This window comes from Sinocyclocheilus rhinocerous, unplaced genomic scaffold, assembly GCF_001515625.1.
Source record: "Sinocyclocheilus rhinocerous isolate Xijiao unplaced genomic scaffold, SAMN03320098_v1.1 scaffold552, whole genome shotgun sequence".
Lineage (NCBI taxonomy): Eukaryota > Metazoa > Chordata > Actinopteri > Cypriniformes > Cyprinidae > Sinocyclocheilus > Sinocyclocheilus rhinocerous.
This window is the reverse complement of record NW_015625574.1, coordinates 548,634-574,573: the sequence shown is the minus strand read 5'-3', so window position 1 is coordinate 574,573 and position 25,940 is coordinate 548,634. Positions and strand designations below refer to the sequence as shown.

Genomic DNA, 25,940 nt, shown 5'->3' with positions numbered 1-25,940 from the left:
TAATACTATACACACGACACTGTCTGACCTTCGAGGTGCTTTCACTGGCGTCCTCTCTGAGTTGCCCGTTGAGGTGAGCGTTGGGGTGTTTGTTGAGGTGCCCGTTGAGGTGCCTGCTGAGGTGCTTGTCGTGGTTGTGCATTAGAAGTAGCATTGAGTAAGGCACACCCAGATGTCAGACAGACCCCAGGAACTCCACGTAGTCCAGGATGACCCCTCAAACCAGGCTGGCCCACATGGCCTCTCTCGCCCATCCGACCTGTTTGCCCATCAAATGCCTGGCCAGGACGCCCACGCTGACCTGGTTATGATATGTGAAAAATAAAGAATAAATAAAATGCTGCATAGTCTAACCAACATGACAGTGAGAATCTCATTTGACCTCAGGTGATGTTTCTGTGATAGGAGAGGCTAATTTTTTTTTATTGTTACATTACCCTTTGGTCCCTGCTCTCCAATGTGGCCAGGAAGGCCATAGCCTTTAGCTCCCTTGTCTCCTGGTTCTCCCCTGTCACCTGTGGCAAACACATTTCACTAAAATGAAAAACCATTTCAAATGCAAATAGATGTTGGTGGTAGTGATGGAAGATCGGATCATTTTACTGACTGTCTTGTGTGATCTCAACCATCAGAATGAACAAGTCATTTGTCGAGTGGCATTACATATTATATTTTCAACAGTAGAATTCCAATCATCAAGAATCAGGAACTCCCGATGCAGCCAAAGATACTTTATGAGGAACATAAATGATTACTTGATGTCTTTTGTTCATTTGTCATGTGATTCGTAATGAATGAATCGTTCACGAATGCCCCCTCACTAGTTGGTGGAAGCGTTCTTTATACTGATTAACAATGAGTGTGCTGAGGTCATTCCTGTATAAAGTGACTTGTAAATATTCTTCTTTTTCATTAGCTTGTCTGGGAACTGATATATGTGACATCATTGCCAGACTAAATAACAATGCAATGTAATGGCTTGTCATTTGTAACAGCAAAACCTCTACCAAGCTTTTGACATAACAAGCAGTGAGGTACTGCTGATTAGCACATGCTAATTGAAGAGGTGATAATTTAGTAAACAACTAGTGCTACATTTATAATTCAGTTCAGCTGCACAGAACCATTTTGCATTTTTTATTGATAAAAGGTAGTTTGAAGATTTTTTAATAGTTTTTGGGCAATGCCATAATTGTGTGTCTGCAGTATGTGTACACAACCACCCTATTGTGGTAAAAATTCATCCACTGCGTTTATTTTCTCAGTCTCTGTCATGACAACTCTCATAGAGATTGGCATGGTAATGGATATGGCAATGTTATGGCAAATAATGTATTTGGTCTTGGCAGAGTAGATGGCCTTTGCCTTTATTGAGATGAGATAAATTAGAGTGACAGGAATCAAAGTGGGAGAGAGAGGGGGATGGGATCGGGAAAGGTCCAGGAGCCAGGACTTAAACTCGGGTTGCCTAAAGTTTAGCTGTGTTTTATGTAAAAATGCTGATTACAAGGCTATTGGATCTGACAACTTTGTGTGTGTTTTTTGTTTTGTTTTACATAACCTTGTGTGTGTTTGGCAGTTTAAGCCAGTGGTGTTCTGGAGGGCCAGAGTCTGGTAGAGTTTAGTTCCAACCAGCTCCAACACTCTTGCCTACCAGTTTATAGTGAGTTTGATCCACTGCTTAGATGTGTTTAATTACGGCTGGAGCTAAATTCTGCAGGACAGTGGCCCTCCAGGAACAGGTTTGGACACCCCTGGTTTAACGCCTACCCCAGTTTCTCAGACCGTAAGGAAAAAAATATTATTATTTTTACTACTAATAATAATTATTATTATTATAACACCCCTGGTTTAACGCCTACCTCAGTTTCTAAGACCGTAAGGCAAATTTTTATTTTTTTTACTATTATTAATAATAATAATAATTATTATTATTATTATTATTATTTATTGTTAAAAGTTTCAAACATTGTTACAAATTGTCTTGGAAACATGTAAATATCTTAAGTAGCTTCTGAAGGGCAGTACTACATAAATAAAAAACACTGAAAAGAAGCCCCTAACTCTGAATGTATTACGTTGCCACCTTCTTGGGCATCAGAGAATATTTACAGTTTTATATAAGTCCCTCATTTGTCCTCATTGTGAAAAAATGTTCCAGTCACTCTGGAAAGGGTTCAAATATGCAGAAGATGCTAGAAAACCAAATAATGTGCAGGACCTGGAGGATTTTTCTGAACAACAATGGGCAGTTTAACTGTTTAGTACAAACTAGGGAAAAATCATGTGTACAGTATGTCAAGTTTTGAATGGGGTTTTCTTTCTTTCTTTCTTTTTAATTCAGCTATTATTTCATCTTGTGGACTATATTTAAACATGTGCCATGTGCTATGTCTTATTCATGACAGTACTAAAAACATGCAATCTTTATCTCTTCTTATTTAAAAACATTAATAACATGTTTATTAATAACATGCAGTGTGTATATAAATGTATGTTTCTTAACTGTAGGCAGCTTGACTGCATTTAACTATTTTAAGTAGTTAAATACAGTGTGTAGCTTATAGTTTGGGAAGCAACAGTTTCAAAGTATCTTTACTACACAGGTCCATAACCCCACCTGCAAGCAAGCACAAACCATTTGTCTGTATTGCTAACATTTTTAACTTTTATATTATTTGATTCTGTCACAGCAAGGTAATATCATTGGTAAGTTTTCTTTAAACACTTTGTTTGATCTATTCCTCAGTTGCACCTGTATACTCATTTGCCTCATTAATGCAGTTTGGCAGAGGAGTCGCACATCTGCTCATGTTTAATAAAGCTATTACTTTTCTTCTGTTGACGCTTGCAGACTAACATTGCTTAAGGACACATGCGCTGATTCGTATTTATTTCATGACACATCCCATTCCAAAAGACAACAGTTCCTTGAGAAGATGAATCCGTCATATGGGCTGCTCAGTTTTCCAGCTGAGAAGTATTTGTTATGCTAGTTCACTGTGCATGAACACAGCCAAGAGCAATACAGACAGATAACCCTTTATAGCATTATTGCTTCTCTATATCTTGGCACATTCTTTATTTGTGACTTATTACGCTATCTATATCAGTGCAACTGCATTTATTTGATGTGAAGGCACCAACATGGTGGACCACCCTTGTATTGGTACATGTCCAATAAGCTACTGTTTGGACTACAGTGTGAAAATGGTTTACCTGGTGAGCCCTGTCTTCCGTGGTCACCGGCTTCTCCGTAGAATCCTTGCTGCCCGATTTCTCCTTTAAGACCATCAATGCCAGGATCACCCTATTATAATGGTGTTTGCAGAAATAGTTGCAAATTTAGTTATTTTTAGCAATCAGTCATTTAGCAGACACTTTTTTCCCCAAAGCAACAGATACAGTCCCCCTGGAGCAGATTTGGTGAAACTTTTGCTCAACAGCTACTGACAAATGTGTACTTTTGTTGTATGGAAAATAGTAGCTTAGACATTCTGCAAAACATCTTATGCATTCCAAGGAAGAAAGTCATACTGGTTTGAAATTACGTGAGAGTGTGTAAATTATGGCGATGAACGAACCCTTTAAAATCTTAGAGTCAAAGTGTCTGTAAATTTTTACTTATTTTTTTGCTATGCTTGCTGATCCTCAAAAAGCCTCTTTACGTCGTGTGCAGTTTTTTTTCACAACCCTCAATTTTACAACCTTTTACGTTTAACATGTTTGAATTTGAGGCTCTGTGAACTTTTATCCACCTTTGTGCCTCTTGAGTGAAAATGTTCGAGAAGTCTGAAAAAAAGATCTGCTTGAGAAATATGGAAAGGCTTTCCACTCCAGTGAAGGTGGGATTCTCTCCAAAAACCATTCAACACAGAGCAAGTGCTTCGTCTGTGACATCCTATTTGTCTTTACGGGGACTTGGAAATTCTGAATGTTTTAATTCCAACCTATACTGCCAAATACTGCTGCACGCTCTCCAGAGGCCTTCTCACTATGTACATATCAGACTTGACCTAGAAGAAAGTTGATGTATGGACCATGTTCTTCCTTAGTTTACTATGGCAAAGATAGGTTTAACATGTGCTAACTGTGATGTCTAAAACAAACCACGTCTAAATGCCTTTTGTTTCCAAGGTCTAGCAAAATTAAGACTGATCCAGGGTTGTTGTGAGGTGATTCTTCTCGGAGGTGGGTAACTTACTGGAGGTCCAAGTGGTCCTTTTGGTCCTGGGGGACCTGGAGCGCCCATTGGCACGTCTCCATAGAGCGGGCACACGGCCGCACAAGTCCTTTTCACGGAGTTGGCGAATGTGGACATCTGCTCCAGCACCACCCTCTTGCAGACCTCGATAACATGTTGAGCAGGAAGAGTGGGGCCCTAAGAAAGAGATCATTACCACTGAAACATGGAGCTCAGATCAGAGCACTTCTCGCCCGTGGGTGGCTGTGTAATGAAGGAGAAACAAATACGGCCAACAATATTTCACCAGCCTCATTATGGATTTACAGCCACACTAAATGAAAACCTTGCCCTGAGCTGCAGAGAAAGCCGCACTAATGAGAAAGCGTTTACTAGCGATCTTGACACCAAAATGGTTACCACATATTTCATGCATACTACGCCAAGTGCCACAAGGGCTGAATCTCCCAGAATCTTTGAAGGCTTTGTCTGAAGGTGATGCTTGTTAGTCGGCTGGTGAAATGCAAACTAAAACACTTAACAAACCTGTAAACAGACATTAATTTAGGCTTAGGTAAGGAGGGAAGGTTGAATTTCACCTTTCTTGGTGAACATTTCTTTACTTATGCGCACCCTAAGTTGCTTATGGACCATAACGTAAAGTCCCTCAGGCGGGTGGAAGCCATTTTGGCAATACATCCAGGCTAGGTAATGGGAATGGAAACACAGCTTCTACTTTATATGTTAAGATAAAGAAATTGCTGTGTGTCGATACATAATAATATGTTTGGTCAGAGAATTGTATACTATGATCATTCAGTTTCAATCAGTTTCAACCAATTATGATATTGTAATGCATTGCCGTGTTTTGTAATGGGACGTATCACAATGTGGTGGCGATACCCAGCCCCGCTTATGTTTTAGTAACATATCTAAAATCACCAATACTATATATCACCAAAGGTTGCATTTTTAATCAGGCTTAAAAAGATATCTTTTCACTCCAGGCTGTTCAGCCCTTACATATTGTAGAGCAATAAGACGAGGCAGTATCTTTAAGCAATAAGGTGCCTGGCTCTTTGAACAGAAAGCGACGAGACTTTCTTTTCTATATCTTGCATGTCAAGTCTTATGATTTCTCTAATTCAAAAGGTCAGTCTCTTCCTCCTCCAACCAAAGCAAGCAACAGGAAGAAGGTTAGTTATGTGTTGTGAGTTGGATTTTCAGACTTACTGGTGGGCCTGGTGGGCCCTGAAAGCCCACTAGACCACCGTCTCCTCTCACTCCCTTGGAGCCTACACGGCCTTTTCTACCCGGATCTCCAGCAGGGCCTCGCTTTCCTCTACTTCCCTGTTGCCCTGGCACACCGGCGTCTCCTGCCTGGAAAACAAACAAATACAAACACACCCATAAACAAGCAAGTTCCCTTTTATACTGTGTACATGTTTCAGAACGATATCTCGACAGAACGTCTGGAAAGAAATACGACATGGAACTCAAACAATACGCTGATGTGGCAATCGGTCCAAAACCAGCTTTGTAAATGTAATCCAACTAGATTTCTGCTGCTGTTGTGGACAGACCAGACCCATCGCTGCTAATGCTTAGAAGTCGTCTCCATGGTGTTAATTAAACAGAAATGTGAACAATCTCTGAGACGGTCTTACCCTGCCTTTAGGTCCTTTGACTCCCTTTGCACCCTGTGGAAACAATGTGGCGTTGTGAGAAACTAGAACCATATGATAATGGAAGTGTGTCAACAGGAAATGAAATGCATTTGAGTCAACAACTACCTTCTCCTCTTTGCCTCCCTGGACCCCAGGAATGCCAGTGTCACCCTGGAAGATACAAAAGCAACATTTGCAATTGATCCAATAAATGTGATTTGTAGTTCAAAATTAGTTGTCGAGGTGTTGCGAGAGGAAACCCTGAAATGATGGTGATGCTTTTCATCACTTTGTGTTTGTGTGAAAAGAGAGCTGTAAAACTCAGAGGAAAACCATTTGCTGTAATGTGTCCTAATCGGAAAATTGCCCTGGAATTTGACACATTAGCCCAAGATCTAATTTTGTGTACTCTGGTTCTCAACTGCACTACAGACGCTCTACACGACGAACATGATGTTCCAAGTGTTTGCTACAATGTTCCTGCTACCAATGACTATGTTTTTTATAATTCTTTCTGGATGGGTGCACATTTGAATTCTAGACCGAGGGTCCCATTTCTTTTGCTAAAATGAATAGTGGCAGGAACAAAACCGATACTTTCCATTTTCTAACTTTTGTATGCTTTCCATTTTTTAACCATGTATATTACATTACATAACATGTTAATACAACATCAGGCTGTTATCTTGATGGCTAGGCGTTCAAATTCCGCAAAGTATGTTCTGGTAAATGTGGCTTTACAGCGGTTAAGAGTCACCAGTGCTTATGGCGAAATCCATGTGATGCTGAAACGATGTTTAGATAACAGATGACCACAGAGGGAAAAGATGTGTTTCTTTTAACACCATATAATCCTTCACCATCTGACACCATCACAGTCCCTGTGAATATTAGATTATTTTCAAATATGTAGATGAAAAGTCTTGTCTGCAGTGACACGTTTAAATGAAGTGTGAAGATCTTCTCAGAAGTTTAGATATCAGCGGAGGGCTGATGCTGGAATGAGAACAGAGTTTCAGTCTAACACACTTTGTAGTGTGACTGCACTCAGAGCCAAGTCACTGTACACGCGGCCAGAAACTGCTGTGCTATCCAGTGAAGAGCTGTGCTGCTCAGACATGACTCCAGTGTGAAAACATGTTCTGTGCTTTCAGATGACGTCTGAACGTCTGGAAAGACGTTCTGGCTTTTCTCCATTCACTTTTTTTTGTGAATGGGTGAGTTCCCTCTTCTCAAGATGATATTCCAGCAATTTGTCAAAGCTTAAACAAATCTGATGACACATTGTATTAGTATACATTTCACAAGTGTTTAAATGGTTGTCCATCACATCAGATGGTTTGCTGGTCACTGTAAATGCTCATAGCAGTGATTCAATATGTATAGATGCCAAAAGGACTCTGAAAAAGAAAATGTGGGCCTCATTTCCCCCCCCCCAATTTATTTTAGACTGTGGATCCTGGGATATCTGGCTACACTAAGCCAATACTGACACACGATCTTATACATCTGCAGTGACCCCTCTATAAAGTTTTCTGCATGACAGAACTTTGATGAGCTGATGTAGAAATATGTTAGATTTACAAGACAAGGATTTATAGGAGATGATTTACATCACACCTTGTCCCCAGCCATGTCTAGCCATTTTATGTCTGTTTGCAGCCTCTTGAAAGATTCAAAATGCCCTTTTAATGAGACAAAATTGTGTTCAATTTGGGATTCCTAATTTAGTGGAGATCATTACCTTGGGGCCTGGTCTGCCGGGTATTCCCATGTGCCCCTATGAAGACATGGCATGTTTTAGCATTTTGGAGGGTATGAACTTTTATTTCAAAAGCTTTAGAATAATTGGAATATAGCTCACCGTTCTTCCAGGGGGCCCAATAAATCCTGGTCTTCCTGGCTTTGCAGCAGAGCCCTTGTAACCTTGCGGCCCCTGGAGATTATAGCACTTTATAAATCTACCAGAAGGCAGGGTGTATTTTTATGTCATAAAAGTCCGAGGTAAAATATTAAGGTGGTATTCACAAAAGTCACATATAGCTCAGTGCAGTGGTCATTTCTTCACACGAGCACTTACTGTTAATCCAGGAGGGCCCATTTCCCCCGGAGGCCCTTGTTCGCCTTTTTCGCCCTGTGTAAAATATTCAAGCATGTTGCATAAGCACACACAACTACACCCAATCAGACAGATGCTTCTGTAGAGATAGGAGTCATAAAGGACTTAAGCAGTAGTTTTTTCATCTAGAGCAGTGGTTCCCAACCCTGGTCCTGGAGGCACCCCAACACTGCACGTTTTGCATGCCTCCTTAATCAAACACACCTGATTCGGGTCATCAGCTCATTAGTAGAGACTCCAAGACCTGAAATTGGTGTGTCAGAGAAAGGAGACATGCAAAATGTGCAGTGTTGGGGTGCCTCCAGGACCAGGGTTGGGAACCACTGATCTAGACGATTCTGGTTCCTTAATGATTCTTTTAGAATTTTCAATGTATTTAATATAAATGTATATATGAACAATAAACAAACTAAATTCCAATACAGTAAGTGAAGAACTGTTCTAACTGATTCGGTGAGTGATTCACTGGAGAGAATGGTTTCATTATGGTTTGAGTTCTGTGTTGCTAACTAAAACAATTTTGCTGTGGTGCTATACATTTAGTAGCTAAATAGCAGTGTAAAAATACAACTGTGTGTTTCAGAGGAAGAATACAAGTCAATAAGAGTTAGGTTACCCTTTCACCAACTTGTCCACGTCTTCCCTCAGCTCCCTGTGGTCCTTGATAAGCCTGCATGTGGTAATACCATGAGATTAAAAGCAAGCTAGTGGGCATGAAACAAAGTTCAGCTGAAAGGGCAATCGGTACCTCAATTCCAGGGTCTCCATCTCGCCCTAGCAAACCTGGATCTCCAACTATACCCTGAAATATTCAAAAGAATCAACACTAGACTTTCAACTCATTGGTCAACAAAGTATTTGTCATCATGACTGCTTGACAAGTAACCAACCTTTTCCCCTATTCCACCAACTTTTCCTTTTGGGCCTTGAATACCCTGTGAAGAGTAAAAACGACATCTACTGTATGTGCCATCAATATGTTTCCATCATCCATCTGATTGTTTAAAGCAGCATGATTTTGGGACAATTAGAATACCTACTGGCTTTCCCTTTTCTCCAGGTGTTCCTCGTTCACCGGGATCTCCCACAATCCCCTGTCACAGAGCAGAGAAAGAATATAAACATGCAGTCAAATTCCCATGACATTTGTATGATTTAAAAAAAGGCCAGCTTTGCTGCTTGTGGTGTCAACAGATTGTATATGGCAAAAATGCTGGCATTTGTAAACGATTTTGTCGATGTTCAAATTGTGTCCCTGCAGACAGTTTCATTCCTCTTCAAACCCCAAAAGATGAGGAATTTCAGACTTGTGGTGTTTCCCTGAAGCTGTTTGTTCCTTTTACCAGCCTGTAATGTTTTAAAAAAATAATAATAACAATCCCAATACTAGTCTTTATTTATTCCTTTTTTTTTTTTTTTTCTTTTGATTTTAGGATAAAATACAACCCAAACATTTTTTTATGAGATTCACCCACAGAGTCCCTAAACCTTTCACGTTGACCTCCATGAATACAGAAACGTGCACATGCATAAATGATCCAAGGAGGTGTCCGATTTTAAATTTAAGATCACTCCATTGGTATTAAATTTCGTGCAGCACATTGCTGAATGTCCCCAGCCTGTTTGTTTTTTTTACCTGCCAACCCCGTGGTCCTCGAGATCCTTCAGCTCCGGTTAAGCCTTCATTTCCCTGTTCCAGGAAGGAATGGGAATTGTGAGATTTCCAACTAAACACAGCAACAAATGTTTTAGAGACAATAACAAACCAGAGTGAGGGAGAAAACATACCTTCACTCCCTGATAGCCCACAATCCCCTCGTATCCCCGTTCTCCTGCTGCACCCTGGGGAGCGAATGAGTCATTCATATTCCCAATAACACAATCCATCTCACATATATTTTATCGAAGCAAAGTGTTTTCCAACAGAACTTACAACTTCCCCCTGCTGTCCAGTCTCACCCCTCTCTCCAGGTGACCCATGCACTCCCTTTAATAAGACGCACAACATAAAACTTATATAATGTGTAATGCATTGGTTACCTTGATGTGCTCAAGCTATGATACTTCTTTGTGTATTACTTTTAAAATGTGGTTACTGCCAAAATTATTGCAACAAGCTACAACCAGCTTGTGTCCAAAGGTGATTTAGTAGACTACACTAATGCTGTTTTTACCTTATGACCCGAAGCTCCTTTTAGCCCTTTCAGGCCTTTGGGTCCTCTGTCACCCTGTGTGAGAGAAGAAGATTTGTTATTGCAAACCTTTGGATGCAAAGCTACAAGGCCATCAAAATGGGGCTCTGCACTTGGATGATGTATTACCTCCCGGCCACGAGGTGCTCTCGTGCCCTTTTCTCCCTTGATGCCTTCTTCACCCTGTGGAACGCGAGTTAACCGTTGAGTGGATCTGTACAACAATGCCAACCAAGGGACTGTACAATGAAGCCACTCACCTTAGGCCCAGGTTCTCCTATATGTCCATAATCTCCAGTGTTCCCACGTATCCCCTGCAACAAGAAGGTCTGAGATGAATGCTTGCAAGATTGCTTGTAATTGTAAATAATATGTAACAACGACAACAGATGTAGACTTTAATTGGCAAATAATGTTGGCCAAAGACGTAAAGAACTTGGTTTACGGTGCTGGGAAAAGGCAGCATGTATTCCACTATATGACAGCCTGGAGCTACAGAACGGCTGGAAATGGTTCCCTCCATGTTGGTATAAAAATGCACTTGACCAAACAGGATCCTTAGTCACACAACTGAACAGCTGCCAGTAGCTTCCAGGGTTATAATGAAAAAAAAAAAAAAACTACATTTAAAGGGCAAGCAGTGGAAATCTAAACTTCATAAGCCCTGTGCACAGTTTTTCTTACTAATTTACTTTTTTTTTTTAAATATATATTGCAACAATGGTTTAACAACATGATTTAATGCTTCAGAACAGTTGTTCTTGCATCACAGAGGTCAATTGTGAAATTTGGCCTGATCGTGTAATGAATCTTCCTTTCCTTCATTTGTAAGCCATTATCTAGTGCCCTGTTTTTTGCACTGATCATGGGGGGGAAATTCATGTGGAATTCTCTGGAATTAATTTAAATGGGTAGTTCAGCCAAAAAAATTTAAATTCTGTCATTAATTACTCCTCCTCATTGTTTGTGTCTCTGTGTTGTGGTGCTTGTTTGTTTTTTGCATATGGTTTACTGTTGGCTGTGAAACAAATTGCCCTTCGGGGATAATAAATTTGACCTTGACCTTGACCTCATGTCGTTCCAAACCCGTAAGACCTCGGTTCATCGTTGGAAGACAAATTAAGATATTTTTGATGAAATCTTAGAGCTTTCTGACCCTGCATAGACAGCAAGGGATATATCTATAAATAGGGATAAAGCTATAAATCCAAAATGTGTTTTCTTTACCCAGAAAGTGGCAAGATGAAAACCACTATTTTCTGTTTCAAACTTTCACATAGCATCTTTAGGTTATAATAACATTAAAAATTCAAATCCAGATTTAGATTTTCAAAGATTTATTATAAAAACGTATTATTTTTTCCCAAAATGCAATAAATCCACTGAATCAATATAAAAGTTATTTTTACATATTGAAACTGTTGAAAACACACAACAAAGTAAGTTGATCCACATATGACAGCCTCTGAACTTGGTCAATACTAATTTTATTAATAGCTTACGTTTCTTCCCCACCACAGGTTCATCAATGCCATCAAAATTATTCATTTTTTTAGGGCTGCACGATAAATCGCATGCGATTGTCATGCGCATTTCGTCAGTAAAACCGGTTCTGTGATCAGTATTAAATCTCCATTACGTGCTTTCAGATGGAGCAGCATTTAATACACAAAGCCATTGATCACTGACAAGCTAAGCAATATCGCGTTCATAATCGAAGGCGATTCATCTGCATTTATGAACGTGATATTGCGTAGCTTGTCAGTTACTGTTTATAATGCGTGGAATGGTGCGCTGTGATTGGTTGAGCGGATATATCGCATTCTGCAGAGAAGGGAGACTGCCGTTTGTCGCGGTTTGGAAAGATAGCGAGAAAACATGACAGAATAACATGGCGGATATCGCATTTAGCGTAAAATTAAAAATTGACTTTTCAAAACTGACCAGATACAATACTGATTTTGGCGGGAACTCAGTTTTTAAAAAAATGGCGTTTATTGCATTTTGGAACCAAACTCTTCATATGTAAGCGCAAGCAGCGCATATTTCATGTTATCTTATATGGTTACATGCAACACCATTGCATTAGAACATTATTGCGATTATAAACAAATGCACTTGACAGGCTGATGAAAATTGGAGGACTACCTGTACCTGTTGCACAATGGGTGCGCACAGGGGCGCCGCTATGGTTTCCAGGCCCCCTGAACATCATTGACTCGGGCCCGCCCCCGCGATCGCGTTCCCCCTCAGTAAAATACACGTCCCGGGTCCCCTCTCCCTCGCTGGGCCCTTGGAATCATCTTAACCTTCCCCCCCGTTATGGTGTCCCTGGGTGCGCACTGCCTCTGCTCTGCTTACGCTTCTAGGAGTCTTGTTCACACACTTCCCATTGGTCCCCACATTCTGTCACTGCTCTTTTGCTTAATGTTGAACTCTGCTCAACTTTCTCAAATTGAAGTTGCTTTGCTCATGTCATGAAATGACTGGCCATTATCAAATGCTGAGTCACTTAACACAATAAGCAAGCAGCTCCCTCAGTACATTAAGTTCTGTGCTACAGCCACACTGTGAAATTAGTGGAGTAACCTCTGGGAACAGGGGTTCACAAAACACAGTGAAGACTTTTTCAAACTCCTCCTGGCACAGAAGAGACCACACACGGCAGCAGATGTACAGTGTGTTTGCGGGGGAACTGCACTCAGTAGCCCCCAGCAGCAAGGCAGTAAACACAATGTTGCCCCCTCTGCTGCATATTCCATTAAACAGATCCACTCTTGCAGCGGCCTGACTGTACCGGATTATCAAAAGTGTGGGCGTGTATCTGGGTGGGAGATTGTAGGAAGAAAAGACGGATAGAGCATGTGTGTTTTTGGAAAGACAGGATAGATTCTATGACCGATTTACAGAAGCATCTTCAATGTTAATACTTGAAAAAGAGCTCCGCTGCATGCTGCCGGGGCTGACTTTTAAAGATATTATTCCAGCACACCACAGAGAACTGGACTCAGATCAAAGAGGTAAATTAGCCATAACTCCGGTGTGGAAAGAATCAAGTTTACCGCCCAAGGTCGCTCACGAACATGAACTGTGCTTACATAGCCCAAATGTATACTAGTAATTGGATCCTGATGCGCTATGCCATGTCCTTTAATTAAGCTGATCGGCAGACATTGTCCTGTATATTTGCAGGGCCTGTTTAGACTCTAATGGCTTTACTCCCTTTGAGTTTGTCTCAGAGACTAGGAGGCTGACGCCACAATTGATTTTTCCGTTTATTTATTTATACCACTGCAACTCAAAAGCAAATGGGTGTACGGTAAATATAACGATTCTGGAAGCATTTTAAATAATTTAGTCACGTTACGCATGGTGTCTCAGAACTTTTCTGACAGAGTGCAATAGTAGGGTTCCGGAAGTAAAAATACTATTATTTTTCCCATAGAGAATTAGTTTTATGATGGTAATGTGTAAACCTATCAAGAACTACCATTACAGGCCAGAAGAGAGGAGTGTTGAGAATAGAGCCTGCCTTAATCAAATATCTATCTAAATTGAAATTAGCCTTCCTTCCTGTGTTTTTTATAGTTCAGGTGAGTTAACCAATTGAGCAATGGTGTTTGAAAAGTTTTGTGTTGGTACAGTTGGCATTTGGCCCACAATGTGCTTACAATAAATTAAGAAAGATGAAGCCCTTATGTCTGATGCACACATACGCCGTTTGCAGTGTGTATGCTGCGTTTTTTTCCGTGCACATGTTAATGGATTAGAGCGTTCACACTGCACGCAGGTGCGGTCCGGCAGTGCGTTCCAGCAGCGGTGCGTCTGCAGCAGCAGCTGTGCTGTACCGTGCTGGATTAAAGCGACAGCACATTGTTTGCATTATACACATGCATTGACACGAAAATGTAGTAATTTCACCATAGATGCATATAACATACGCCGTTTGCAGTGTGTATGCTGCGTTTTTTTCCGTGCACATGTTAATGGATTAGAGCGTTCACACTGCACGCAGGTGCGGTCCGGCAGTGCGTTCCAGCAGCGGTGCGTCTGCAGCAGCAGCTGTGCTGTACCGTGCTGGATTAAAGCGACAGCACATTGTTTGCATTATACACATGCATTGACACGAAAATGTAGTAATTTCACCATAGATGCATATAATTTAAAGTCTACTGTGTTTCACAGCAAAAACATGGCTTTTTATCCATGGTAAAGCAAGGAAACCTACCCCTTACCTCACACTTAGATAAACAATGTGACATAATGAATTGCATTAGTCTCTTCGTGGAAAAACGTGAAGTTCTTTATGACCTGCAGGATTTCTTGTATAAAGATTTAAATACAAAAGAAAAGGTGAGAGTCGGCTGTTTTCGTCTATAACGTTTGTGATTTTAACATATAGCCTATGTTTAAATGTTTTGCTACTTGCTTGAGCAAGCCTAATGAATTGAATAATGCATTGTTTGATGTGCTTTTAAACATGACACTTATGAAAGACTTTACTGTGTACAAAGAGAATCGAAATGCTGACAAATCATTTTCAGTAAACTTTTGAATTGAAATAAAATGAATGAATATATGTTGTGTTTGTGGTATAGGCCTACAGCTGTGGATCAGTTATGCACTGTTGTGTGAAAGCACACCGCATATGTACTGCAAACGGGAGTATGTGTGAACCTGGCGTTAACATTGTTGTATCATTGTTGAGACATTGTTGTCAACATTGATATTTTTTTCCTCTGTTTATGTCCATCTCACCATGTTGCTGAACTCATGAGATGTATCAGACCTCATAAATGGCAAAGGCATTACTGAATAACACATTCATTCATGTACTGTGCAAAACTGCTCACACATTCACCACTCATGCATAATGAATGCATGTGAGTGCAAATGTGTGAAATCAGAAAGTTGTAGGCTTTACTTTGTGTGACGTTACAGTCACTTAGCTTCTCAAATGACAGGAAAAAAAAAATCTGATCTAACCATTAAGACATTAAGGATTTCCAAAAGCCTGATTTTAATCAGATTTCAAACCACATGGATGCGGTGTGGATCGGATTTGTAAAACTGGGGTTTTGTGCGGTTCAGGCTAAAAACAGCTAAAGGGATTTGAGCCATACAATGTATGCCAAAAAAATGCTTGTTTGTTGCCTGTCTGAACCTGAAAGCCAAGAAGCGCTTAGAAACCTTCCCAGAAAACTAGAGATGGTTGAAGCTTTCCAGTTCATGCAAGAAATTTAGAAAGATAAGTGACAAGAAACCTCTGTGTTTATTCCAAGGTGTTACGGTTTGGCGGGTTAGCATGCCACTGGTAACCTTCATCAGGTCTTAAAAAGCATTTTCTCTATCATCAGCCATTAAATGTAGTCTGATTATATTATATAATAAATAATAATATAGTAGATGCTTTCCCATGCCTAACTCTTTTTTTGGAGGGTTCTTAAAAGCATGAAATGGTTCATGGGCATTGTCATGATGTCACGTTAATGTGATTAATTACATGGAATTTACAGCTCATATTAGTGGCTGAAAACCTTCATTGTTCCATGAGCGAAGATGGTAGGTTTCAAATTGAATACTTCAAAGAAGTACCATACTCTACAAAGAAGTACCATTGAGACGAATGCCTATGCTAACATAGCTTTCAGCAGGTATTATAGACCTCCTTGGTTTGTCCTTTCAAGAGTGCCTGCAAATGTCAATTTGATTTAATACCGCTGTGCACACAAGTGTTTTTATACATTCTTAATTGTTTCAAATACCACATACCTATCACTCAAGTACATACATAGCACTTATGATGGGCTTTAGCTAGCGTACAACAGCAACAGCCTATCGCTGACAGTAATTTCTGCTGCTGTCAGTAAATAAAAATCTAGCACAGGATGCTCTGCCGAATGAGACAAGCCACAGTGTTGACCATTTTCTCAAAGCTAGTCCTGACTCTTGTTTCCATCATGCTGTACTTTAGTAATGCTCCTACTGCCATTTTCCACAACTTCACTTCCCAGGCAGGATCTATTCCAGGTTAATTCCATCTCTTCTTTCAATCCTCTCTGCTTGCTTTCATTCCTGACAGTGCATGTTTGTCCATTAATGCCCTCTCATTAAACCCAAATGACCAGCGACTACTGCTTGTTGTTTGTCCAACTCAAACACAGCAGAGTCCCACACTACGGTGAGAGATTTCAGACAGAACTCTTACCCAGTTTCCCACTCTGCCTGGGTCTCCCGTATTCCCTGGCAGGCCTCTGTGACCCTACGGAAGAAGGACACACTTGTAGAGATTGCATAGCAGAGTTCATTGTTTAAGAAGAGAGAAGCGAGGTTTTGGCCACCTTGGGTCCTGGGCGTCCCTGGACACCCGGCTGTCCGTGTACGCATTTACAGGTGGCTCTTCCTCTTCCAGCAGTTAAGCCAATCTCAGCATATCCTCCGCACTGTTGAGGAACGAGCTGATGAGAACAGGCTGAAAGCTCATGCAGAAGAGGGCAAGAGCCCACACACGGGGCAGCTGACTCACCACACTGGAGAGCTCACAGCAGCCTTCAGAGTATGCCTGATCCGCATCGCAGAAGACCTCCATCTTTTGCAGATCCACCTGCACAAGCACAGAGGTTTTAACGTATAGCTTATCAATGTTCTTTTACTTAGGATACATTTACAAAAATGTAAGATTTTTCGCGTGTGCTATTAGTATACTTCTTTTACACTAAAAACAAGAGAGTATCATTTTATTATAAGTATCTACTTAAGTATGCTTGGCTTATGTTGACTTGGCTTTGCACTACCATAGAGAAAACTCAAAGAAAAACTCATAAATTCCACAGTGTGAATAAACTGTAAGTACAGCATACCTTATGAAAGATCAAAAGTGTGCTTCTACTAAATACTGAGCAAAGTGTCTGAATACTTAGGACCATGTGATATTTCTGTTTTTCTTTTTTAATAAATCTGCAAAAATGTCAACAATTCTGTGTTTTTCTGTCAATATGGGGTGCTGTGTGTACATTAATGAGGAAAAAAAATTAACTTAAATGATTTTAGCAAATGGCTGCAATATAACAAAGAGTGAAAAATTTAAGGGGGTCTGAATACTTTCCGTACCCACTGTACACTAGTTGTGTGCTCAAAGTCTACTACTGTTATACTTAAATGTCTATGTTTATAAACCACACATTTAGTCTCAAAAGCTTTGAAATAGTACACTTACAAGTATACTACTAGTATATAGTTGTAACACCAGGTGTACATGGAAAATATACTTGAACTTAAGTTTACCTAATAAAATTGTATCATTTGCTAGACTTGATTTAATGAAGAAGCAGGTCGTCAATAATGGCAACTCTAAGATCTTCCATTTTCCTCTCGCTGGTACTCACCGAAACCGAGCGGTCACCTACAGCCCTCTTGACGATGGAGGTAAAACCTTGGCGGATCACGGGCCGTGGCTCATCCAGAGGCTCCACGCTGACCTCCTCACAGTCCACCAGCAGCTTCACCTGCTCTCCTTTTACACTCAATGCCAGCTTGTGCCACTCGCCGTCAAAGAGTTTTTCCACCCTCTGGAAGGTCCGCAGCATCTGCGTGCCTTGCGGGCTGGTGTAGAAGAAGTCCAGGGTTTTAGTGTCGCCCTGAAAACGAAGGCCCACCTGGTCCCGGCCTTCAGGATCGCTGACTTGCCACAGATTCCAGGATGTTTTAGCAGTGTCCTTGGGCACTTTGAAGGTGGCGATGACAGAGTAGTCTGACGGTAGACCCTCCGGGTAGATGTCGCTGGATGGAGAGATGGGCGAGAGCATATGTGCAGTTCACAGGGAGAGGAGAAATGAATATTTCAGTGCATACAAAGCCAAAGAAAAATCAACCGCTGGAACTAACTCATATCATGACAATAATAGTAGATTTAGTGAAAAAAACGAACGTTGAATGTTGAATTTAAGCTGTAGCCCTGGATACAGTGATGGGAACACCATGGTACTTTGATATATGCTACTGAATGTTACCATATTTAAAAACATGCTAATAGCTTGATAACTTTTGGTACATGTTCTGTTTAACAGTGGTCGTTTGCAATGACCTTTTGTGAAGTTTTGCATTAATCTAAACCAAATGGTCTCCAATTGTTTCCAATTCAGTTTTCTGCTCCTGTTTGTTTTTAAAGAGAACCAGTTTGTTGAAATTAGCACTTAATGTTTCCAAGAACAATGTTCATTTACGCACAGTGTGGTTCCACAGCTCTCTCGTTTTCTCTTTTGATGTTGCTGATCACATTCAGCATCCACATTTGGTGGCTGTTTTACAGTCATGTACTTCTCATGAGTATTTGGTCAAGTAGGGGATGTTAGTGGGAGGTTGTTGCGGACAGCATTGTTGGCCCACACGCACAAAAGGAAAGACCCAGCACATGCCATAACCACAGCTGACACGCAGGAACAGCTGCCGATGCTCGAGAAAGATGTGAGAATATAATGCCAACATTTCAGGACAATGAATGTGCTGTTTAGGAACAGACAGCTCTGTGTATGCATGCAATGTAACGTGTGAGCATATATCTGATAAAATTCTAATCAAACCCCAGATTATAGTAGTGGAAGATTCTGGGAAGCAGGAGCAGGAAATGAGAGATATTGTTTGGAGGCGAGCATGATTACGCTCAGTGGAAAAGCAGAAAGAGTGGAAAAGTATTATGTCAGAAGGACGATATAAATACCTCGTGCTCTTCTTGAGGAGGAGGGACGGGTTAACACGGTACGCCACCGCGTCAGGTTCAGACCCATTGACCCTTCTCACCCCTCTAGACTCGGACAAGCCAAACTCTTCCAACAGGTCATATGCTAAAAATAAAAGCAAATGGGCCGCTCAAAAAAGGGGAATTTCAAGGTCGATTTCACTGTGTAATATTCCCAACTGAATTTTAAAAGAGTAAACGCAACCGAGGCCAAGGTTTTCATTATTTACAATAGTCTGACAGAGTTTATGGATTTACTTAAGCTACAAAACTTTGATGGCGTTTGACAGTCTAAATGAAAAAGAAAAAAGAAAGAAACTGCAATGAATTAATTTAAGTCTAAGTCAGGATTTATTCTCTAGTGATATGCACTAGGGGGAAAAAAAGGAAAGAAAACCCTAATGGAAACTTTTGGATATTTATATGGAATCTGGATTTGGAATTAAGCTGACAGATCAGTTTCCACAAAAAAAAAAAGAAAAGTGAGAGTGATAGAGACAGAGTTCAATCTTCATCAAGTAGCCCTACTGCACGGATGATGATGTACTGGCCAGGAATGACTTAAACTGCTCCGTGCTGCCCTCTACTGGTCAATAAGAGGAGCAAACATACTCTTTCATAGCCGTTTCACTGTAGCTCACCTGATACCTTGCTGTCAGTAGTTGCTTTCAGAATAATATGAGATTCTCTTCAAATTTGAGGTCAATTTCGTTTACGTTGAAACACATATCATAACATGATGCTGAATTTTGCAGTCTGATTCTTACTTGCTAATTCCTGACATCTGACAAGGCCAAAGACAGCCAGCAGGACTGTGATAACCAGCATTTTGTTCAAAGCTGGAGCTTTTGAAATGAAGATGGTTGGAATTTAAATGTGCCTGCAAAGGGAGAAAGATTGCAAATATAATGGTAGAAACAACTGTGAACACTTTATAGCACTGACATGTAGACCCTGTATAATTGGAATACAAAATGATGAATGCTCACTGAAAATACAAATTTCACAAAATGGAAAACATTATTTAGCACTAGAAAAATTCTGCTATTAATATAAATGTGATATAAACTTACATTTCAGTTCCAAATGCATTTGAAATGAGGAGATTACTGCTGTGAGATAACACTGGCAAGATGCAATTCACAAACATGTTTTGCAAAACTCTCTTTTGTACGTAATCAGATGCATTTATGATAAAACACACACAATTATTCTTTGTAAGCACTCTCTTATATTGAATAGTTCAGGAGGAGCTTGAAAACCTAGGACAATCAGTATTAAAAAAACACTAATATGTGCACTGATTCAATAAACAGTACAGTGCATTTGAGTTCAACTTTCCAATATAAACCATGAAAAGTTTACATACATAACAAATGCTGGATAATAATGGTTTAACACAGAGTGCGATGTGCCATCTTCAGGAGTTCACATTTTAATTGAACTAAACAGCAGTTGCTTTTATATCTTCTATAATCATATGTCATTTACTTACATGTTCTCCTGAAGTAAGTTCACTGCAGATTGTTCCTTGGCTGTTCCCGCAGTGATCATAAAGACAATTTTAAAGAAGCATCTCTGGTCCCAACGTTGACTTCACCCTAAACCTGCTTAGAAGAAAACCTGATGCATGAGCTCCACTCCACCCTCGGACCCAACAGGCCTTCATCCCTTCAGCACATTATCCTATGCAAACACTGACCTCCACATTCCTCACACAATCATTCTGCAGTCACATGCTGCCGTTTGGGGGGACATTTTTAGCCATGTTGGTGTGTTTATGCTCATTTCAGGTGGGCAGTGATGTTTAGGCACCTGTATCATAAATGCTTCATGCAGATTTGTGGATATTCTATGGCTGCTGCCCCAGAAATGACAACTAGATTTTTAAACAGATTGTAGTAGACCCCCCCCCTAATTTGAGCACTAAATGCTCCCCAAACTGCGTGCTGAACTTTCAGATAGGATAGGCACTAAAAGCAAGGAAAGGCAAACTATCTCTGTTAAGTCTACAGCAGACAGTGGATCACTGTCTAGATAGCGCACTAGGAGACAGATGTAGTATGTCACGGATAGGCACTAGCAGAGCTCCGCAAACATTCTGTAGGCCACAAACTGACCTGCTTCTAAACTATTAACCAGGCCTTAGTGGGAATGATTATAAATAAAAATATATATTATATTAGAGCAGTATTTATAACAGCAACAGAAACTCCTGACAACTATGTAACCAATAAACAGTGTTGTTTTAATTTTTGGATTTATTTTTTAAATCAAATCTTGAAAATGACATATACAAACTAGTAACTTTCTGCTCCTGTTTGTTTTTACAGAGAACCAGTTTGTTGAAATTAGTAGTTAATGTTTTCAAGATCAGTGTTCATTGTGGTTCTACAGCTCTCTCGTTTTCACTTTTGATGTTGTTGATCGCATTTTGCATCGACATTTGGTGGTTGTTTTACAGTCATGTACTTCTCATGAGTATTTGGTCAAGTAGGGGATGTTAGTGGGAGGTTGTTGCGGACAGCATTGTTGGCCCACACGCACAAAAGGAAAGACCCAGCACATGCCATAACCACAGCTGACACGCAGGAACAGCTGCCGATGCTTGAGAAAGATGTGAGAATATAATGCCAACATTTCAGGACAATGAATGTGCTGTTTAGGAACAGACAGCTCTGTGTATGCATGCAATGTAACGTGTGAGCATATATCTGATAAAATTCTAATCAAACCCCAGATTATAGTAGTGGAAGATTCTGGGAAGCAGGAGCAGGAAATGAGAGATATTGTTTGGAGGCAAGCATGATTACGCTGAGTGGAAAAGCAGAAAGAGTGGAAAAGTATTATGTCAGAAGGACGATATAAATACCTCGTGCTCTTCTTGAGGAGGAGGGACGGGTTAACACGGTACGCCACCGCGTCAGGCTCAGACCCATTGACCCTTCTCACCCCTCTAGACTCGGACAAGCCAAACTCTTCCAACAGGTCATATGCTAAAAATAAAAGCAAATGGGCCGCTCAAAAAAGGGGAATTTCAAGGTCGATTTCACTGTGTAATATTCCCAACTGAATTTTAAAAGAGTAAACGCAACCGAGGCCAAGGTTTTCATTATTTACAATAGTCTGACAGAGTTTATGGATTTACTTAAGCTACAAAACTTTGATGGCGTTTGACAGTCTAAATGAAAAAGAAAAAAGAAAGAAACTGCAATGAATTAATTTAAGTCTAAGTCAGGATTTATTCTCTAGTGATATGCACTAGGGGGAAAAAAAGGAAAGAAAACCCTAATGGAAACTTTTGGATATTTATATGGAATCTGGATTTGGAATTAAGCTGACAGATCAGTTTCCACAAAAAAAAAAAGAAAAGTGAGAGTGATAGAGACAGAGTTCAATCTTCATCAAGTAGCCCTACTGCACGGATGATGATGTACTGGCCAGGAATGACTTAAACTGCTCCGTGCTGCCCTCTACTGGTCAATAAGAGGAGCGCACATTATCCTATGCAAACACTGACCTCCACATTCCTCACACAATCATTCTGCAGTCACATGCTGCCGTTTGGGGGGACATTTTTAGCCATGTTGGTGTGTTTATGCTCATTTCAGGTGGGCAGTGATGTTTAGGCACCTGTATCATAAATGCTTCATGCAGATTTGTGGATATTCTATGGCTGCTGCCCCAGAAATGACAACTAGATTTTTAAACAGATTGTAGTAGACCCCCCCCCTAATTTGAGCACTAAATGCTCCCCAAACTGCGTGCTGAACTTTCAGATAGGATAGGCACTAAAAGCAAGGAAAGGCAAACTATCTCTGTTAAGTCTACAGCAGACAGTGGATCACTGTCTAGATAGCGCACTAGGAGACAGATGTAGTATGTCACGGATAGGCACTAGCAGAGCTCCGCAAACATTCTGTAGGCCACAAACTGACCTGCTTCTAAACTATTAACCAGGCCTTAGTGGGAATGATTATAAATAAAAATATATATTATATTAGAGCAGTATTTATAACAGCAACAGAAACTCCTGACAACTATGTAACCAATAAACAGTGTTGTTTTAATTTTTGGATTTATTTTTTAAATCAAATCTTGAAAATGACATATACAAACTAGTAACAAATTTAAAAAAAACTACATGAAGTGTGGTCACTCTGAAGGCCATAACATATTTTTCAAATAATTAAAAATTCTTAAGAACCCTCGTGCCCAATGGATGGGGGCAATGTTTTGTTATATAAAGGTGATCACTTACTCAACTCTGCAGTGACCCAAACATATCCCCTTGTTTTAATTTTTGGATTTATTTTTTAAATCAAATCTTGAAAATGACATATACAAACTAGTAACAAATTTTAAAAAAACTACATGAAGTGTGGCCATAACATATTTTTCAAATAATTAAAAATTCTTAAGAACCCTCGTGCCCAATGGATGGGGGCAATGTTTTGTTATATAAAGGTGATCACTTACTCAACTCTGCAGTGACCCAAACATATCCCCGTCCCCCTATACACTCTAAAAAATGCTGGGTTAAATATAACCCAGCGCTAGGTTAAAAAGGGACAAACCCAGCTATTGGGTTGTTTTGACCCAGTGGTTGGGTTGTTTTGAACCCAACCGCTGGGTCAAAACAACCCAATACAAAACAACCCTTTTTAACCCAGTGCTGGGTTATATTTAACCCAGCATTTTTTAGAGTGTATATACCTTTTTGTACATTTCTAAGAGACACCTCTGTACCTTATCTACCCTTAAAAGGTAGCTATTAGTACCTTAGAATTACAGGAGTGAACGTATTGTGTAGAGTTTACCTAGAGTACTCAAAATGTCATGACTAAACAACTCCGCCGAGCAATTTCTGATACACATTTTGAGAAAACAAGCACTCATTGGGGATGGCCTACAATCTCAGCTTTATTTATCTATTTAACTGCCATCTTAATTCTCTTATACTTTTCCTCAACTGTTGTCATTTCTCAAAAGCTGTCTGCATTTTGAGAAAGTTGCTCACAAAATTCACACCGTTTTGGCTTTTCGAGCGCAGTCTGTCGAGCAATGTCAGTGTCTGTTTGATTGTTTTATATTTGTGATGGATTTAGCACTTGACAGTCTTTACAGATTTGACCTCGTTTGAATTGCCTTACTCTCATCACGGATCCTATCAGTTCATCCATTAGGACTTGTGTAATCAACATAAAGTCATAACCCATCGGATGTGGTGGGAACATCTTTACTGTAGATGAGAAACAGCCGTTAATGCTTTTTGGGAAATTGGTGACATAATTAAGCCAGCCTGTTAGGCCCATTTGTAGCACTGCATCTTCTTTTGAACATGGATCATTTTAAATGGGACACAGGCCTTGCTTGACACGTGTTGATTCATTATTGGCCTTTTTGTCATTTGCTAACGCAGCTGTAATGTTGGTGACAGATGATGGGAATGAACAATCGAAAGCTTTCCAGGTACATATTCTCCCTCAGCATGGTTCTCAGCAGCATGCATTGAGAGGGGCTCCACATCAGCAAGTTTATGATTTGTCTGGATGGTAAAGCTGTATGTCATAAGAGTACTTAATCAAATACCCTGGCTCACATGTCCATACTGCAGATATGCATTATTTGCTCATTTTTAGAGTGATTAGTGAACGCCTGGCTTTACCTGTCCACTGTGTGCCTTAAAGGGGACATCAGATGCAAAATTCACTTTTACATGGTGTTTGCATATAAATGTCTTGGTAGTGTGTGGGAAAAAACACCGTACAATCATAAAAATCCATTCACTCCTTTTTTTTAATCCACCAAAAACCTAAACAATCTCAGTTATCAAGGCGTATTGATTTTTTGAGCAGTATGACATCATAATGCTGAGGCCCCACCCACAACCACTGACGGACTGTCCCATATTAGCATATTTCCGCCCTCAGCCATTTTCTCCGCGCTTGTAAGCAATGCAGGTGTTTTGTAGTTGAATGTAAAAGTGAACATATGAGTCATTTTCTCGAGTCACTGAGGACGCAGTGGATTAGTTTTGTTTTTGATGGTAACGCGCCACCAAATACATAAAATAAAAAACATAAGAGAGGGGTGGGGTGAGCAGTAGTTCATTATGATTTAAAGAGACACACACCGAAATGGGTCGCTGTGAACGGACCTGTTTTTGACAAGGTAAGACCATTGAGAAGTTTTAACCAAAATATGTTGTGGACATGACCTAAAGAATCATACCAGCTTGTGGAAATTGAGCATCCAATGTCCCTTTTAAGAAGGGCGGCTTCCAGCCTAGAGCTACAGGTGTTTGCAGTCACACTGCTGTCACTAACCTGGCCAACTTTACCAAATCCACTGACTAGTTCCTCCTCAAAAGTGCTTATTATATCAACGCAGTACCTTGCACTCCAGCTTTCGGAAATTGTGTAGAAACCAGCCAATCGGGAACTTAGTTCATAATAGAAGAGATTTTATCCACCTATGCTTAGAATAATGAAGTATTGAACATCACTAGGTGGAAGAATTGACGCTTCTAATTCTATTTATTGAACCTGTGTCTTAACATATTGCAGCTGGTGACTTTATAAAAGCAATAAAGTGACCTAACCGCAATTTTAGTTGCTTGGTTTATACATAAATCTGTAACACTCCAGCAAGTAATGTTAAAAATAAATCTAATGGCTTCAAGAAAAATGTGTTTCGTAACAATAAAAAATAAAGAAACACTCTCTAAACTGGAATTAAAGGGTTAGTTCACCCCAAAATGAAAATTATATAATTAATTACTCACCCTCATGTCGTTCCAAACCCGTAAGACCTTCGTTCAAAATGAAATGACCTTCGTGAAATGTGAGAGCTCTCAGACCCTGCATAGACAGCAATGCAACTGTAATGTTCCCAGGTCCAGAAACGTAGTAAGGGCATCGGTAAAACAGTCCATGTGACATCAGTGGCTCAACTTCAGTTTTGCGAAGCTACAAGAATACTTTTTGTGTGCAAAGAAAACAAAAATGACGACTTTATTCAACAATTCTTCTCCCCCGAGTTA

The 25,940-nt window shown here is 40.1% G+C and overlaps 1 protein-coding gene across 1 annotated transcript; it reads right to left on the bottom strand.

The window, feature by feature from the left end:
- On the bottom strand, window positions 1-20,440 carry LOC107751477 (collagen alpha-1(IX) chain). Its single transcript, XM_016567221.1, has 28 exons — window positions 20,391-20,440; window positions 19,969-20,020; window positions 19,663-19,775; window positions 18,878-19,001; window positions 17,547-17,940; window positions 16,688-16,765; window positions 16,503-16,604; window positions 16,370-16,423; window positions 10,422-10,475; window positions 10,291-10,344; window positions 10,144-10,197; window positions 9,903-9,956; window positions 9,758-9,811; window positions 9,606-9,659; window positions 9,010-9,063; window positions 8,860-8,904; window positions 8,718-8,771; window positions 8,586-8,639; window positions 7,931-7,984; window positions 7,715-7,786; window positions 7,595-7,630; window positions 5,977-6,021; window positions 5,851-5,883; window positions 5,417-5,563; window positions 4,205-4,381; window positions 3,220-3,310; window positions 438-515; window positions 1-301 (listed from the first exon to the last, which is right to left on the bottom strand). Exons 3-28 carry the CDS (start codon window positions 19,721-19,723, stop codon window positions 42-44), a joined length of 2,337 nt encoding a protein of 778 aa, XP_016422707.1. The 5' UTR covers window positions 19,724-19,775; window positions 19,969-20,020; window positions 20,391-20,440; the 3' UTR covers window positions 1-41.
- Window positions 20,441-25,940: the final 5,500 nt, after the last annotated feature.